The sequence below is a fragment of the Triticum aestivum genome, chromosome 4A (assembly GCF_018294505.1).
Source record: "Triticum aestivum cultivar Chinese Spring chromosome 4A, IWGSC CS RefSeq v2.1, whole genome shotgun sequence".
Taxonomy (NCBI): Eukaryota; Viridiplantae; Streptophyta; class Magnoliopsida; order Poales; family Poaceae; genus Triticum; species Triticum aestivum.
In genome coordinates this window covers 175622644-175638375 of record NC_057803.1, presented here as the reverse complement: position 1 = coordinate 175638375, position 15732 = coordinate 175622644, and the positions used below count along the sequence as shown (strand labels likewise).

General features: G+C 47.8%; 2 protein-coding genes across 2 annotated transcripts; one reads left to right on the top strand and one right to left on the bottom strand.

Annotated features, from left to right (window-relative positions):
• Nucleotides 1-1279: 1279 nt before the first annotated feature.
• Nucleotides 1280-4154, top strand: LOC123085758 (probable dolichyl pyrophosphate Man9GlcNAc2 alpha-1,3-glucosyltransferase). The gene is made up of 6 exons (XM_044507456.1): nucleotides 1280-1734; nucleotides 1823-2015; nucleotides 2119-2226; nucleotides 2883-3044; nucleotides 3221-3473; nucleotides 3564-4154. Exons 1-6 carry the CDS (start codon nucleotides 1337-1339, stop codon nucleotides 4001-4003), a joined length of 1554 nt encoding a protein of 517 aa, XP_044363391.1. The 5' UTR covers nucleotides 1280-1336; the 3' UTR covers nucleotides 4004-4154.
• Nucleotides 4155-4563: 409 nt separating this feature from the next.
• On the bottom strand, nucleotides 4564-9733 carry LOC123085757 (leucine-rich repeat receptor protein kinase HPCA1). Its single transcript, XM_044507455.1, has 18 exons — nucleotides 9379-9733; nucleotides 9102-9228; nucleotides 8933-9004; nucleotides 8740-8814; nucleotides 8578-8649; nucleotides 8315-8476; nucleotides 8138-8212; nucleotides 7978-8049; nucleotides 7812-7883; nucleotides 7657-7725; nucleotides 7479-7553; nucleotides 7320-7391; nucleotides 7087-7221; nucleotides 6517-6989; nucleotides 6253-6408; nucleotides 5796-6152; nucleotides 5476-5711; nucleotides 4564-5370 (listed from the first exon to the last, which is right to left on the bottom strand). Exons 1-18 carry the CDS (start codon nucleotides 9491-9493, stop codon nucleotides 4858-4860), a joined length of 2928 nt encoding a protein of 975 aa, XP_044363390.1. The 5' UTR covers nucleotides 9494-9733; the 3' UTR covers nucleotides 4564-4857.
• Nucleotides 9734-15732: the final 5999 nt, after the last annotated feature.

Below are 15732 nucleotides of genomic sequence, written 5' to 3'. Positions count from 1 at the left end.
CTACCTCTATTGTCACATCTGCTCCCATGACACCAGGCTCGCCTGCTACCCACGTGTTTGGTTCTTGTCTTTGCCTGGTTGATGTGAGTTTATTGTTTAAAATATTTTTAAAGAATAGAAGTACAATTACTGGTCATTAATTAACTCTAGGCTCTTGCCGTAGCGCGCGAGGCGCATGGAAAGGGACGTCTCGACCAGGCTAACAAGGTTGCCTGGGCTAAATATTTTCTTCGTAATTTTTATTCCTAGTTGAGCCAGGCTAATCATATGGCAGGAACGGTCGGGCCATAGAGACATCTTTTCTACATGGACACGAAGCAAACAGCTGCGAGGCAAAACACAGGCATCATCTAGGCCAGGTGTACACTAGCGTGGAAAGCATCCAAACACGCCCATATTGTGTTCATATTTTTTTTTCAGTTCTATGTTTGGTATGTGCTCACACGTTTATATATTTGTATGGGCTTTATACTGATAATAACATGTTGATGATTTACTTAAAATTATAGTAAAGACAATTTTTCCTCTCTCTCAAGGCGACTTTGCAAAAGCCTTCCTTCCCTCCATCTTCTCCGGTGAACCCGTGGATTCGCCTCCCCCGGCTGCCGCTCCGGCTGCTGGTGGTGGGGAGGAGAATCCTGGTGTCTTGACTCCCGCTAGTAGATAGGTAGGGTTTTAGTCCTCGCAGAGGCGACATTTGGACGGATGGTGGTCCGATCTTCCTCAAGTTCGTCCGTTGGGACGTATTAGACGGAGCTCCGGCGTAGAATCCTACTAGCTCTTTGGTGCGCCGAGGTTAAGGTTTCTCTACGTGCGTACATAACGGCGATATTTGGTGTTAGGTTCTTCAAATTGACTCAAGGATTAAAAGACGACGACTGCGGCTCCAGGGCGCTGGTCTTTAGGGGCACGTGCACGAAGACTTCTTGACTGTCATCGACAAGGTCAAGCCGGTTTCGGTATGGGAGTGGCGACAACGGCGCGTCGACGGCTCGTTCTGGCGATGACAATGGTCGTTCGATGATTCATGGATCTCGATGTAATTTTTATTATGTTTGTGGTGTTTTGAACTTCCGGTGAATCTTTATAATAGATCTGATCTTTTTTGAAAAAAATATGATTTACTTAAAAATTAAATTAATCGAAAAAGTGCTAATATATCCGGCAGAATTCAGTATAGACTTACGAGTTCGCAATATACGAATTAAAGGTCCATTCAGAATACTACGGTAAACCACCAGAGCCGGAGTAGAAAAAAAATAAGATTATATGCGTACGGTAAACCACCAGCAACTAATCAAGTCGACACCAAGATCTGCCGGAAGCAAAGCCGCCCATGGCGAAGCCGAAGAAGTCCCGGAACTCCGCCCCAGATCCATCGGTCGCCGCCCGGCTCCCATGGCAACCCTCAGCGCCGCCGCTCGCCACTGCCCTCCTTATCTCCTTCGCTGCCCTCCTTCTCCGCGCGCTTGTCTCCGTCGGACCCTACTCGGGTCAGGGCGCAGCACCCAAATTCGGCGACTACGAGGCTCAGCGGCACTGGATGGAGCTCACCCTCCACCTCCCCTCCTCCGACTGGTACCGCAACACCTCCGACAACGACCTCGCTTACTGGGGCCTCGACTACCCGCCCCTCTCCGCCTACCAGAGCCGGCTCCACGCCCGCCTCATCAACGCCTCCCTCCCCGACGCCGTCGCCCTCCGATCCTCTCGCGGGTTTGAGTCCCACGAATCGTACGGGCCCCTCTGCACTAACATTTAGCACATCGTGGTGCGCAGAACTCCGTGTCTGTTTCAAGTCTCTGTGGTCTGTTTCCTGCAGGAAGTTGCTTATGCGGTGGACAGTACTCTCGTCTGATCTCATGGTGTTCTTCCCCGCGGCGCTATGGTTCGTGTGGGCGTACATCAAGGATGGGGTTGGCGGTAGTGGGGAGAGGCGAGAGGGGTGGATGTGGCTGCTCGCCATGGTTCTTCTCAACCCGTGTTTAGTACTGATCGACCACGGCCATTTTCAGGTGGGGATTATACTAGTGGTGTATGTGCATTGGAGCAGGCCAAAATAGTGTTGACTGCATTGCTCAGTGTGTTACACAATGACGGATTGTCCTTTTGTTTCAGTATAACTGCATCAGTCTTGGGCTGACACTCGGGGCGATTGCTGGTATTCTGTCGAGGAACGAACTTGTTGCTGCTGCTCTCTTCAGTCTTGCAATTAACCATAAGCAGGTTCTTCCTTATCTGGAACAAAGATAAATATATTTGTTTTATTTCCAGGGAGATGAAACTGCCTTTACTCTTTAAAATTATTTCTTACTCTCAAGCTTCGGCAACAAACATGATATAGGCCATACATCTTAGAGATCTTTGCCTTTGCAAACCCCACAGATTCCCAAAGGGGGTTCCTGGGGTGTATAGTGGATACTAACTTAACCCAAGCGACTGCTAGCATGAATGACAAAGTCAGTGATCACGAGTGGCAGTAGCATCAACAGTGAATGCCAGTAGCCACAGACCTGTAAGAGACAATCCCAAAGTAATACAAATAGAGTAGGCTGTCACGAAAAGTGCATGCAGTGTTGGTACAATTCTTAGGAGTACTCAACTTTTGAGGGCTACTAGCTGAATTTCCAACTAGCTCAAGCTGGCAATATAATGGGCTGCTAGAGATGGAAATTGGGAGTGAATCCATTAATTGTCCCACTTACTTTGATGGGAAATAGAGTAAACCTGCTGAATCAGTTACAAGTCTTGCATGGATTTTTATCTACTACAGTTTCCGGCACTACTTCCATAAAACTAACCTGCGCCTCTCCCTGTTCATATAGAGCTTTTCAAAATATTGTGATTCTATAAATTCATGGGCCATGTTTGATATCTTGCAGATGAGCATGTACTTTGCGCCAGCTTTTTTTGGGCATCTTCTTGGAAAATGCCTGAAGCGGAAGTGTCCAATTGTTGAGATCATGAAACTTGGTTTTGTTGTACTGGGAACTTTTGCTCTTGTTTGGTGGCCTTATTTGCATTCTTATGAGGCTGCCATGCAGGTAATTGCTGCATGTGTGATCTGGTTATTTTGTTGTTCAAGCAAACTAGTCTATACTGAAGAAATCTTGTTCAACTAAAATGTAGTGATCTCCTTACTGAGCTGGTCAATTCACCAATGAAGCTTATTCTATATATAATTGGCTCAGTTCACTAAACATGTTAACTCCACTGTCAGGTAATCTCTCGATTGGCTCCGTTTGAGAGGGGTTTATATGAGGATTATGTTGCAAATTTCTGGTGTACCACCTCAGTTCTTATCAAGTGGAAGCGATTGTACGCAATAAAGCCGCTGAAACTTATGAGTCTTTCTGCTACCATCCTGGCTTTCTTGCCTTCATTTATTCAGCAAGTCAAGTCACCAAGTAATCTTGGCTTCCTCTATTCTCTGTTGAACAGCTCGTTCTCTTTCTATCTATTCTCGTACCAAGGTATGTTCTACTGCTGGGTTGATACTCTTTTTGTTGCAAGTATATGTGATGTTTCTTTGATCTTCGTGTTTCTTTGTTTTATAATTGCAGTGCACGAGAAATCAATTTTGCTTCCTCTTTTACCCGCAAGCCTTTTAGCATTACACGAACCTCACCTGCATGGATGGTTCACGTACTATGCACTTTTTTCGATGTACCCGCTTATCTGCCGTGATCAGCTTCTTCTACAATATATAGCTGTTCTTGGATTATTCGTTCTTATTTACTACTCACCTGGTGGAAACTATGGAAAGGGGACGAACATTTCGTCTGGAACAATGGCAGTTCTGAGCCTGCCATTGTTATGCTCGATCTTGCTTCACACTGTGTACCTGCAAATAGAGCCTCCAAAGAGGTATCCCTTCCTCTTTGAAGCACTGATAATGTTCATCTGCTTCTCACAGTTTATTATTTTGACCCTGTACACAAATTATAAGCAATGGATGTTGGACTTCCACCCTAGACCTGTAGGTAGCAAGAAGGACCTATGATTGGAAATTTTGACAGCTAATTTTACAGAAAATAGTCATTGTACCATTGTAACCTTGAGTGTGTTCCTTCTGTAACGGAATTGATTCACATTTTATGAAATGGATGAAATCTTTGCATGTGGAGCAGATACGAATAAATTTTATACGACCAGTAAATTGTGTTTAAGAATTATCCTGTGTTCGGTTGTATGATAAAACTAGATAGCAAAATGCAAGCTATGCGGCGGCGGCATTAGCTTTTGCAGCAAACTGATAGTATTATCCCTCAGGAAATACAACATAGATAGATGTCTTGTTAGTTGTCGAGTCAGTGTGCCTGTTTAATTGCACTATCGGGGGAGAACTTAGGACTGGTAATCTGATCCAAATTCCTGACATAGAATTGGACTAGCAATGAAACATGGCAATTGTGCCGCAACAGTGTTTTTTGTACATGTGCAACATAGAAATTGCTGTATCATAACATTATTTCTGAGATGTTTTCATGCAACAAATGTAGTGCGCTCAAAACATTTTTGTGTGTGATGAAACAAGAAGCATTCTTCCGTGCAATGAACTCGTCTGGCAAAAGTTAGGACCAATCTAATACCATAAATAGGATTTCCCCCCTATTAGTAGGGTATAAGTACTCATACAGAACTGTTTGTTTGGTGGCCCTGGCGGTGTTAGCCGTAAGTAACAACGTTTTGATTAGAACATCGCCAATCGCCATACAAAATCACTCTAATAAGAGAGTGCTAATGGTAAATCACATAGAATAAAAATTCTTCACATCTCGACATAGTATTAGGCAAGCTACTTGCTGAGGAGGAAGAAAATGGTTCGGCCAGCATAGAAACCCTACCAGAAACCAGCTACTTTGGTTCGACCTTTGACTGGAAGGAATATCCTCCGCTGTAGTCGTCGAATGAGTCTGTGCTCATGTCCTTCTCCTTTGGGAGAGGGTCGTTGTAAGGGTGGCGAGGAGCGCTTTTAGTGACGTCAAAGTCCGTCGCAGACGTGGAGGCGGATGTCGAGGCGCTGCTGAGCCCCTCGCTCTGCAGCATCATCTCGATCTCCTTGACGACGTCGCTCATCGAAGGTCGGGCGGCGGCGCCCTCCTCCACGCACCGGAGGGCCAGCTGCACGAACTTGCTGAACGCGGCGAGATGGTTGGTGTTCATGATCCTGGAGTCTATCATGCCCCTGAGGCCGCAGAACTCGGCGTCGGCAGCGTCGAAAACCCTCTTGGCCTCCCTGACGATGTACTTCCCCTTTTCGATCGGCTGCCTGGCGATGATCAGCTCGAGCATGACCACACCGAAGCTGTAGACGTCGCTCTTCTCGGTGAGTTGCTGGGACATGTAGTACTCGGGGTCCAGATAACCCTGCAGGCGAAGAACAAAAAACACACCAAGTCACATTCACTGGAACTCTGGAAGGAACATGTGCAACTGCAGGGATGAATGCCTGAGCCGATCACTGAGTCTTACCAGCGTTCCTTTGACTTGGGTGCTGACGTGCCCCTTGTCGCTATCAGACACTAATTTGGAGAGGCCGAAGTCGGCGACCTTGGCGGTGAGGTGCTCGTCCATGAGGATGTTGCTGGACTTGACGTCCCGGTGGATGATGGGCGGGTCGGCGAGCTCATGCAGGTAGGCGAGGCCGCGGGCCGCGCCCAGCGCCACCCGGAGCCGCTTCTTCCAGTCGAGATGCAGGCCGCTCTTCCCTGCAGCCACGGGCGGAAGGTTGCCGGACTTGTACTTGACTTGATATGGTTATCGAGACGAGACAAGACGAGAGGAAGGCTTACCGGTGAGGCTGTCGCGCAGCGTGCCGGCGGACATGTACTCGTAGACGAGCATCTGCTCGCCCTGCTCGAAGCAGAAGCCGACGAGGCCGACGAGGTTCTTGTGGTGCACCCGGGAGAGCAGCTCGATCTCGGTCTTGAACTCGTGCCCGCCCTGCATGGAACCTTGCTGCGCCCTCTTGATGGCGATGAACTGCCCGTTGGGCAGCATGCCCCTGTACACCTTGCCGTACCCTCCGTACCCCAGCTCGTTGGCCTCCGCGAAGTTGTTGGTGCTCCGCTTCAGCTCCTCGCACGAGAACCACCTCGCCCCTTTCAGCCGCGGCGCGCCGCCCCGCTCCTCGCTCCGAGCCCACGACGCTGCAGCACCACCACTTTCACTTCACTCGTACTCGTCCGGCCGGCCGGTGAAGAAAATGCTTTCAGTTCTCTGACAAGTTTATTTTAAGAGAAGGCGTACCGAAAGGCCCGCCAAGCTCTTCCGTGGCCTTCTGCGCGCGCCGCCTCTGCATGAACGCGTAGACGGCAGCTCCGACGAGCGCGATGAGCAGGACGCCGCAGCCAACCGCGATCCCGATGATGGCGCCCTTGCTCTTGGACGCCGGCCCGTTCCGATCTGCAAGCCACACATCCCACATGGTGGTATCTCACTCAGCCACATACGTACGTACTCAAAGGTTGAGCAAACAACAGGTAAAAGGTATTATCGTTGTTCGCTGGTGACCTGGGAAGGGGTACGGGGAGGCGATGAAGTAGTAGGGGCCGAACTCCTTGGGCGGCTTGAAGGTCTGGTTGCTGAGGTCGAAGCCGATGCGCATCACCTCGGTGCGGTTGAAGTAGGGCCCGCCCGAAGGGAAGAGCTTCACCTGGACCTGCATGTAGGAGTCGCTGTTGAAGAAGGGGTCCTGCAGGGCCACGGAGCCCGGGGAGAGCTCCAGCTTGGTCCACAGCTTGCTCTCCAGCTCCTGGAACGCAGTGCCGTTGCCCACGTCCGCGAAGAAGGGCGCGCGGAAGTACATCACCCCCTGGTACGGGTACGCGCACCCGCAGCTCTGCGGGCTCATGCTCTGCTCCGGCGGGCACGCCCCCGAGAAGCACTTCACCAGACTCGTCGTGTACGCCGGCGAAGGCGCGTGCTGCGTCACGTTGCAGTACGCCGTGTTCGGCAGGTGGTCGCACACCGGGTTCCCGGCCAGCCTGAACGATGCCATGCCGTGGCAGGAGTTTGTAAGTAAGATGGCAGCACTGCCACTGTCTGGAAACCGGAATTGGCCACTGCTATCTTGGTACTCACGCGAGCGTGCCGTTGTAGCTGGAGGTCACCGTGACGGAGGAGAAGTCGTTGTCCTTGAAGCTCACCATGCTCAGCTCGCTGCTGATGCTCCTCCCCAGGTCGAGGGTGCCATTGAACGCGTTGCCGTCCAAGATCCTGCAAAGAGGCCTTGTCAGATTCGCCACAAAGACCCACCAGTTTCACCATTTTTTGGTGCAAAAAAAAATGCAGACAAGGTTTTTGCGCGAATTTACACTTGCTGCAGCTGCGGGCTGCTGAACAGCTTCATCGGCACCGTGCCGTAGAGTCTTCCGGATTGTATGACCCTTGGTTTGGCATCACAAGACACTGTCAGATTTAGCCATCCAAGCATATATACTGTGAAGTTGCAAAGTTATTTCAGGGGAACTTACAGAGCTGAGAGCTGTGGCAACTTCCAAAACCACTGCGGGCTCGGGGAAGGATCAAATGTGTTGTTGCTCAGATCGCTGCGGTGCAATTAGACCAGATGAATTACTATCAGATCAAGCCTGGTGGTTCGAACAAATTAGCAGCAGAAATCTTCTGCGGTGTAAATTGCTTAGTGCTTACACATAATTGAGAAGAGTCATCCCAGATAGATTGGGCAACGGTCCGTTAAGCTGGTTGTTGGCTAAGTTGCTGAAACATATATGAAGATAATGTGCTTACAATGGCTATAGCTTTGTACTTGCACTTACTTACACAGTGCATCGTAGACAACTTACAGCTCGTTTACTTTGGTGAGGTTATTCAGGTTCGCTGGAACTGGGCCGGAGAGGGAATTTCTATCCAGCCGTCTGTCCAAACAAACATATAGAAGATTCATATCTGGCAGACCATCCAACAAAATAAGATGAATTGGGCAGAGTTTCGTCTGACAAGGACACTTACACAACTTCGAGTGTACTAACAAACCCAAGAGAGTCCGGGATGTCACCGGTGAATTTATTTCCATCGAAAAGCCTGCACCGAATATCTTGAGGTGTCAGCACACATGTCGCGAAGCAGGAGAAAGATGAATCTATAGGCAGAGAGGGCTTCGGGAACTCACAGATGAATCAGTGTCATCTCAGGGCTGAAGAGAGCATCTGGGATGGGACCAGACAATTGGTTCTTATTGAAGTGGCTACAGATCACCAGAAACAGTACGGTTAGAGATATGTTCCACTTCTCATCTCTGCTTCAGAAATGACAATACCCCAAAAAAAAAACAACTTGTATAACCTACAAGTGTTTGGTTTTTGTAAGCTTGTCTAGACCCATTCCCCCGTTTGATGAGATTGGCAATGGGCTAGTCAGCTGATTGTCGGCGACATCAAACCAATAGAGGCTGGAGAGATTGCCCAGAGATGCTGGTATTTTTCCAGAGAACTGATTCGAGTTCAGAGCCCTGAAATAGAGTTTGATCAATGTCATTTTTTTCCTGCAAAAACTGAATCACAGTGGCACAAATGTGCAGTATCATCTGTGGGGCACCAGTGAATCTCTTACATGTAAGATAGGTTGGGAAGACTCCCTAGCTCATCAGGGATGTTGCCGTGAAAGCTGCAACCTGCCAGAATCCTTCAAACCATGCGGCACAAAGTACAAGACATGAGCATAGTGACATAACCTAACCGAAAACAAGAAGGCCGTGCACGTTTAGAAACTTACAAGGTTGCAAGCTGCTTCAAATTACCGATGGTCGGAGTGAGCACACCTCCAAGGTCTTTGTTGAATGACAGGTCCCTGCATACACATAGAATTGCTCATGTCATGGCTCAGTAATGCAAGCAGAGCTGCAAGAAGAGGGATTATGTTGAAGAAAAGGTTTAGCTTGACACTCTAGTGCTCTGCCGCTACATACAGGGATTGCAGCTCGGTCAGCTGCCCGATGTCAGCAGCTAGAAGTCCTTTGATGCCCATGGTTGACACTTTTCTGAAAGACACGGTTGTATAATAATGGTAAGTTTTGTTGACCTGGCACTTTGGCGGAAGTTGCAGTGAAATTCTTGTCGAGCTTTGCCGACACTTACATGGAGATCACCCTGTTGTTGCTGCATGTCACCCCATCCCATGGCGAAACACCGCAGGGATCATCAGACTGTCCCCATGTCGGCGGCGAGTTCTGCCACTGATCCATTAGCGCTCGGAGAACAGAAGCTGCGATCGACTCAAGGTAGTAGAGTTAGCACACGTGAGTTATACTACTTGGGTAAAGAAAGAGGAGAAGAGCTCAAAATTCTTGTCTCATCATCGATGAATTGTACTAGTTGTGAAACTAAGCAAGAATGGATGAGGCAGGGTACTCACTGTCCTGGCTGTCCGTGAGTCCATGGCTTGCTCGCACGCACACCGAGAGCAGCAAGGCCAGAGCGAGCAGCACCCCTCTCAGACCCATCCTCGCACACCCACCAGCTTCCTCCATGCACGCACGCACGCACGCACGGACGGACGCAAGAAGTGAGCCGATCGGGCTCGCAGGGGGGCGAGGTGCGGTTTTAGGTGCTCAGCAAAAGCTGTGGAGCGCAAGGCAACCACCGGCACCACAACCGCAGCCCATGATGCGGCTCATGATGGGACGTGCATTCACCAAGCTAAAATGATAGGATCCTGCGAGCTCTGGAGAGAAAGATACAGGCGGGAGAGGTGGTGCCAAATGCCAACGACTTGACTTGAAAGCAAGCCAAGCCTCAAGCTCCCACTGTCTCCCTCGGTGGCTGGCTGTAGCTGAGCACGCCGATACCGGTCGTCCCCGTACGTCTCGCTGTCCGCCGAAGCCACCGAGCGAGCGGTCAAAAGGGCGGAGGATACGGCCGCGCGAACGTGTCCCTTGCTCTACGGCAACTCCTCCCCACCTCAATCTTGAGTTCAGTCGGTACGAGTGCACTAGTGTGCTGGTCTTTCATGTCATGCTCATGCTGCTGCTCCAAAAGTCTGTTTTTATTCATGCGGTTTAAAGGAGTTTAGTGATGATGATTAGGGGTGCGATTCAAGGCACGTAAAGAGGGAAATTTGGTGGGGATTAAACTAATGATTCCCATGATTGACCTTCTTTATCACCCACTTTTGCACTGGAGAGAATGTTCTTTCAGTTATATAGAGTAGATTATATTTTGGACTATGCTGACAAGGCATGCCTTAATTAGAGCAGGGTTAAGGAAAAGGTCTTCACAAGAGATAATAGGACCGTGTCTCGCTGATGTTAATCTGTGATCGACATTGAAGTGAAAGCGAAGCCGACGCTGTCCGCGGAAGGCAGTGCATGGTTGAATCTCCTCACAAAACAAGGAAGATAAACTGAGCTTGATCTCACATGTTTTTCCATGATCTTTCTTGCGTTCAGTTGAGTTAATTAACTCTAACAAGTGGCTAATTTGTAAACACTGAAAATATACGTTGCACTTACTCTAGGTGCAATACATATTTTAGAAGGCAATACGCCCTCTTCTTACCGACTAGGCTGCCTTTTCAGAGTCATGATGGTGATTTCTGTCGCTGATGATGAAAGGCTGTGAACCACGGTGGCAGGACAATTGGTCTGAGGCGGGGTAAGTTCCACGCCATTATTTGATGCTCTTGCAGTAACATTAAGATTACAACTATGAAACTAGACCAAGTTGTTATCGCGTGGTTTACAGTTTGGGAAATATCTAGATACCCTGGTGATGAGAGTGTTAGGAAGAACCAAAACACCATCACGAGGTCTTTTACACGCGGGGTACAACTCGTGCCTAAGAGAGATGATGCCCGTGTTGAAAACAACGTTATTAACCACACCTGGTCACAGTCACGAATGGTGATGCCCTTTCTAGGATCTTTTGACGCCAAAAGGAGGAGGAAACACAATCAACAAGTTATGCAACAGGCTCCATGAATGAAACCTCGAGAGAAGTAGCGGAACTACATGAAAATATATCCAAGTTTATTTTCCTAATAAATTTTGATACATGAAGCCCGAAATTTAAAAGAAAGAAAAGTGAAACTCTTTTTTTTTGCGAGAAAACTTCCGATCTATTCATCTTCAATCATGGTATTACAACCTCGGCGTGCTAAAGACGGCACACGTCCTTCGACTATGTTGGCTATAGTTCAAATGGACGGAGCCGTCTAAGATGTGGGTCGGCATGGGCAACCCTTGTGATGACGAGGATAGGAATTTTTTCTATGCCTCCACTACTATCACCATTGGGAACGGTGCCAAGACTCCTTTCTGGGAAGCGCCTTGGGTGCACGGCAAGAAGCCTAAAGACATTGGGCCTCTCATCCATGAGGCTTCCACAAGAAAAAAATTGAGAGGTGAGGGAAGCTCTCAAGGAGGGAGCTTGGATCAAGAAAATTAAGATGACCGCCAACTTTTGGATGACCCACATTCGTCAATTTGCTGAACTCTGGCTACTTATCTCGGAGTTCCCGCTCGAGGAGCACATGGAAGATGAGATTACTTGGAAGCACGCCACAGATGGTCGATACTCGGCGGCAACAGCTTACCTCGCGCAATTCCTGGGAACCTTCTACTCCCCTATGGATCACATGGTTTGGACCGCTTGGGCACCGCTGAAGGTGAAATTTTTTGCTTGGCTCGCAATACAAGACATGCAATACAAGATAGAATCTGGACAACTGATAGGTTGGCGCGTCATGGATGGCCAAACTGTCATCTTTGCCCCCTATGCAGAAGACAACAAGAATCCATGTTACACCTCTTCGTCAAATGTCGTCTCACCCTCCGCCTATGGAATTTGGTTAATGAGTGACTACATCTTGAAGACCTTGACACATCTACTTGGCACCTTGAGGACTCTATAAAGGATTGGTGGGTGAATAGATCAAGCAAGAGCACCCCAACCAAAAAGCCATGGCCTCCCTCACCATGCTAATTGGATGCACCATTTGGAATGAAAGGAACACCCGGGTATTTCGACAAAAGAGTATGCCTCCAACAACATTGCTTAACAACGTCAAGTGTGAGGCCATCCTCTGCTAACCGCCGGGGCAAAAAAATTGGGCACCATCATACCGGGAGAGTAACACTTTTTGTTTTTCAGTTCTGAGGTGTATTTCAGTTGTGAGGTGTTTTTCAAACTCTATTCTCCCTTAATTAATATATGAGGCAAATCTTCTGCCTCGGTTTCGAAAAAAAAGAAAATAAATAACATCCAGATCTGTAGACTACCCAGCGACGACTACAAGAACTGAAGCGATTCAAAGGCGTGCCGCTGTCATCGCCCCTCCCTGGCCGGAACCGGGCAAGACTTATTGTAGCAGACAGTCGGAAAGTCATCGTGTTAAGACTCCATAGGACCAGCGCAGCAGAATATTAAACGCCGCCGATGAAGAGTAGCGTAGACCAGAAGGACCCAACCTAAAGACACACGAACACAGACGTACTACAACCAGACCTGAGCAAATCCACTAAGGACAGATCCATCGGAGACACACCTCCATACGCCCACCGACAATGCTAGACACACCATCGGGATGATGGCTAGGAGGGGAGAACCTTATTCCATCTTCAAGAAGCCGCCGCCGTCTCGTCTTTCTCAGCAGAACACAAACCCTAAGAAAACTCAAAGGAACATCTAAAAATAGAGCCCTCCCGCCGGCAAGGGTCGGGATCCACCACGCCGCCATGTCCCTAAGGTCACCGGAGACGAAGCGGACATGCGAGAAATTTTGCACATGCGTAGAAGGTCTATGTATATCTAGAATTTTATTCTTACATTTTTTTTTGAAAATATGAATTTTATTTCCAAGTTTTCAAAAATAACAGGGTCCATGAAGCCCAAGATCCAAAACATATTTTCAACTTTTAACCCCCTAATTACACATTTGTGACACCAATTACCCATTTAGTTAAAAATTCCCCCTAACTATTTGATTTAGTGAAATTGTCCCTAAATATACCTTTTTAAAGATTATGGCCCGTTGAGTCATGCAGGATAGCCTCGCCAGGCGCAGACTAAGGTGGTCCATAATAGGTGCACACACGTAGTGAAGGAAATATGCCCTAGAGGCAATAATAAAGTTGTTATTTATATTTCCTTATATCATGATAGATGTTTATTATTCATGCTAGAATTGTATTAACCGGAAACTTAGTACATGTGTGAATACATAGACAAACAGAGTGTCCCTAGTATGCCTCTACTAGGCTAGCTTGTTTATTAAAGATGGTTAAGTTTCATAATCATAGACATGTGTTGTCATTTGATAAACGGGGTCACATCATTAGAGAATAATGTGATGGACAAGACCCATCCGTTAGCTTAGCACTATGATCGTTTAGTTTATTGCTATTGCTTTCTCCATAACTTATACATGTTCCTATGACTATGGGATTATGCAACTCCCGAATACTGGAGGAACACTTAGTGTGCTATCAAACATCACAACGTAACTGGGTGATTATAAAGATGCTCTACAGGTGTCTTCGATGGTGTTTGTTGAGTTGGCATAGATCGAGATTAGGATTTGTCACTCCGATTGTCGAAGAGGTATCTTTGGACCCTCTCGGTAATGCACATCACTTTAAGCCTTGCAAGCAATGTGACTAATGAGTTAGTTACGGAATGATGCATTACGGAACGAGTAAAGAGACTTGCCGGTAACGAGATTGAACTAGGTATGATGATACGATCGAATCTCGGGCAAGTAACATAATAATGGCAAAGGGAACAACGTACGTTGTTGTGTGGTTTGAACGATAAAGATCTTCATAGAATATGTAGGAACCAATATGAGCATCCAGGTTTCGCTATTGGTTATTGACCGGAGAAGTGTCTCGGTCATGTCTACATAGTTCTCGACCCCGTAGGGTCCGCACGCTTAACGTTCGATGACAATTGGTATTATGAGTTTATGTGATTTGATGTAACGAAGGTTGTTTGGAGTCCCAGATGAGATCACAGATATGATGAGGAGTCTCGAAATGGTCGAGACATAAAGATTGATATATTGGACTGTGTTATTCGGACACCGGAAGTGTTTCGGGTGGTTTCGGATAAAATTGGAGTGCCAGAGGGTTACCGGATCCCCCCAGAAGATAATGGGCCACCATGGGCCTTAGAGGAGAGAGGGTCGGCCAGGAGGTGGCGCCCCCTAGTCCAAATTGGACGAGGGGTGGGGACGGCGCCCCCTCCTTCCTTCTCTCCCCTTCCTCTTTCCTTCCCCTCCTTGTTGGACTAGGAAAGGGGGGAACCTACTCCTAGTAGGAGTAGGATTCCCCCCTTGGGGCGTGCCCCTTGAGGCCGCCCGACGCCCTCCTCCCCTCCTTTATATATGAGGGAGGGGAGCACCCCATAGACACACAAGTTGATTTCTTAGCTGTGTGCGGTGCCCCCTCCATAGATTTCCACCTCGGTCATATTGTCGTAGTGCTTAGGCGAAGCCCTACGTCGGTAACTTCATCATCACCATCAACACATCGTCGTGCTGATGAAACTCTCCCTCGGCCTCAGCTAGATCTAGAGTTCGAGGGACGTCACCGAGCTGAGCGTGTGCAGATCGCGGAGGTGCCGTGCGTTCGGTACTTGATCGGTTGGATCGCGAAGACGTTTGACTACATCAACCGCGTTACTCAACACTTCCGCTTTCGGTCTACGAGTATACGTAGACACACTCTTCCCTCTCGTTGCTATGCATCTCCTAGATTGATCTTGCGTGATCGTAGGAATTTTTTTGAAATACTGCGTTCCTCAACAGTGGCATCCGAGCCAGGTCTATGCGTAGATGTTATATGCACGAGCAAAACACAAAGAGTTGTGGGCGATAATAGTCATACTGCTTACCAACATGTCATACTTTGATTCGGCGGTATTGTTGGATGAAGCGACCCAGACCGACATTACATGACCACGTTCATGAGACTGGTTCTACCGACGTGCTTCGCACACAGGTGGCTAGTGGGTGTCTGTTTCTCCAATTTTAGTTGAATCGAGTGTGACTACGCCCGGTCCTTGTTGAAGGTTAAAACAACACACTTGACGAAAAATCGTTGTGGTTTTTGATGCGTAGGTAAGAACGGTTCTTGCTAAGCCCGTAGCAGCCACGTAAAACTTGCAACAACAAAGTAGAAGACGTCTAACTTGCTTTTGCAGGGCATGTTGTGACGTGATATGGTCAAGACGTGATTATATAAATTGTTGTATGAGATGATCATGTTTTTTAACACAATTATCGGCAACTGGAAGGAGCCATATGGTTGTCGCTTTATTGTATGAAATGCAATTGCCATGTAATTGCTTTACTTTATCACTAAGCGGTAGCGATAGTCGTGGAAGCAATAGTTGGTGAGACGACAACGATGCTACGATGGAGATCAAGGTGTCAAGCCAGTGACAATGGTAATCATGACGGTGCTTTGGAGATGGAGATCAAAAGCACAAGATGTGATGATGGCCATATCATATTCACTTATATTGATTGCATGTGATGTTTATCCTTTATGCATCTTATTTTGCTTAGTACGATGGTAGCATTATAAGATGATCTCTCACTAAATTTGAAGCTATAAGTGCTCTCCCTGAGTATGCACCGTTGCTACAGTTCGTCGCGCCGAGACACCACGTGATGATCAGGTGTGATAAGCACTACGTTCACATACAACGGGTGCAAGCTAGTTTTGCACAAGCATAATACTCGGGTTAAACATGACGAGCCTAGCAT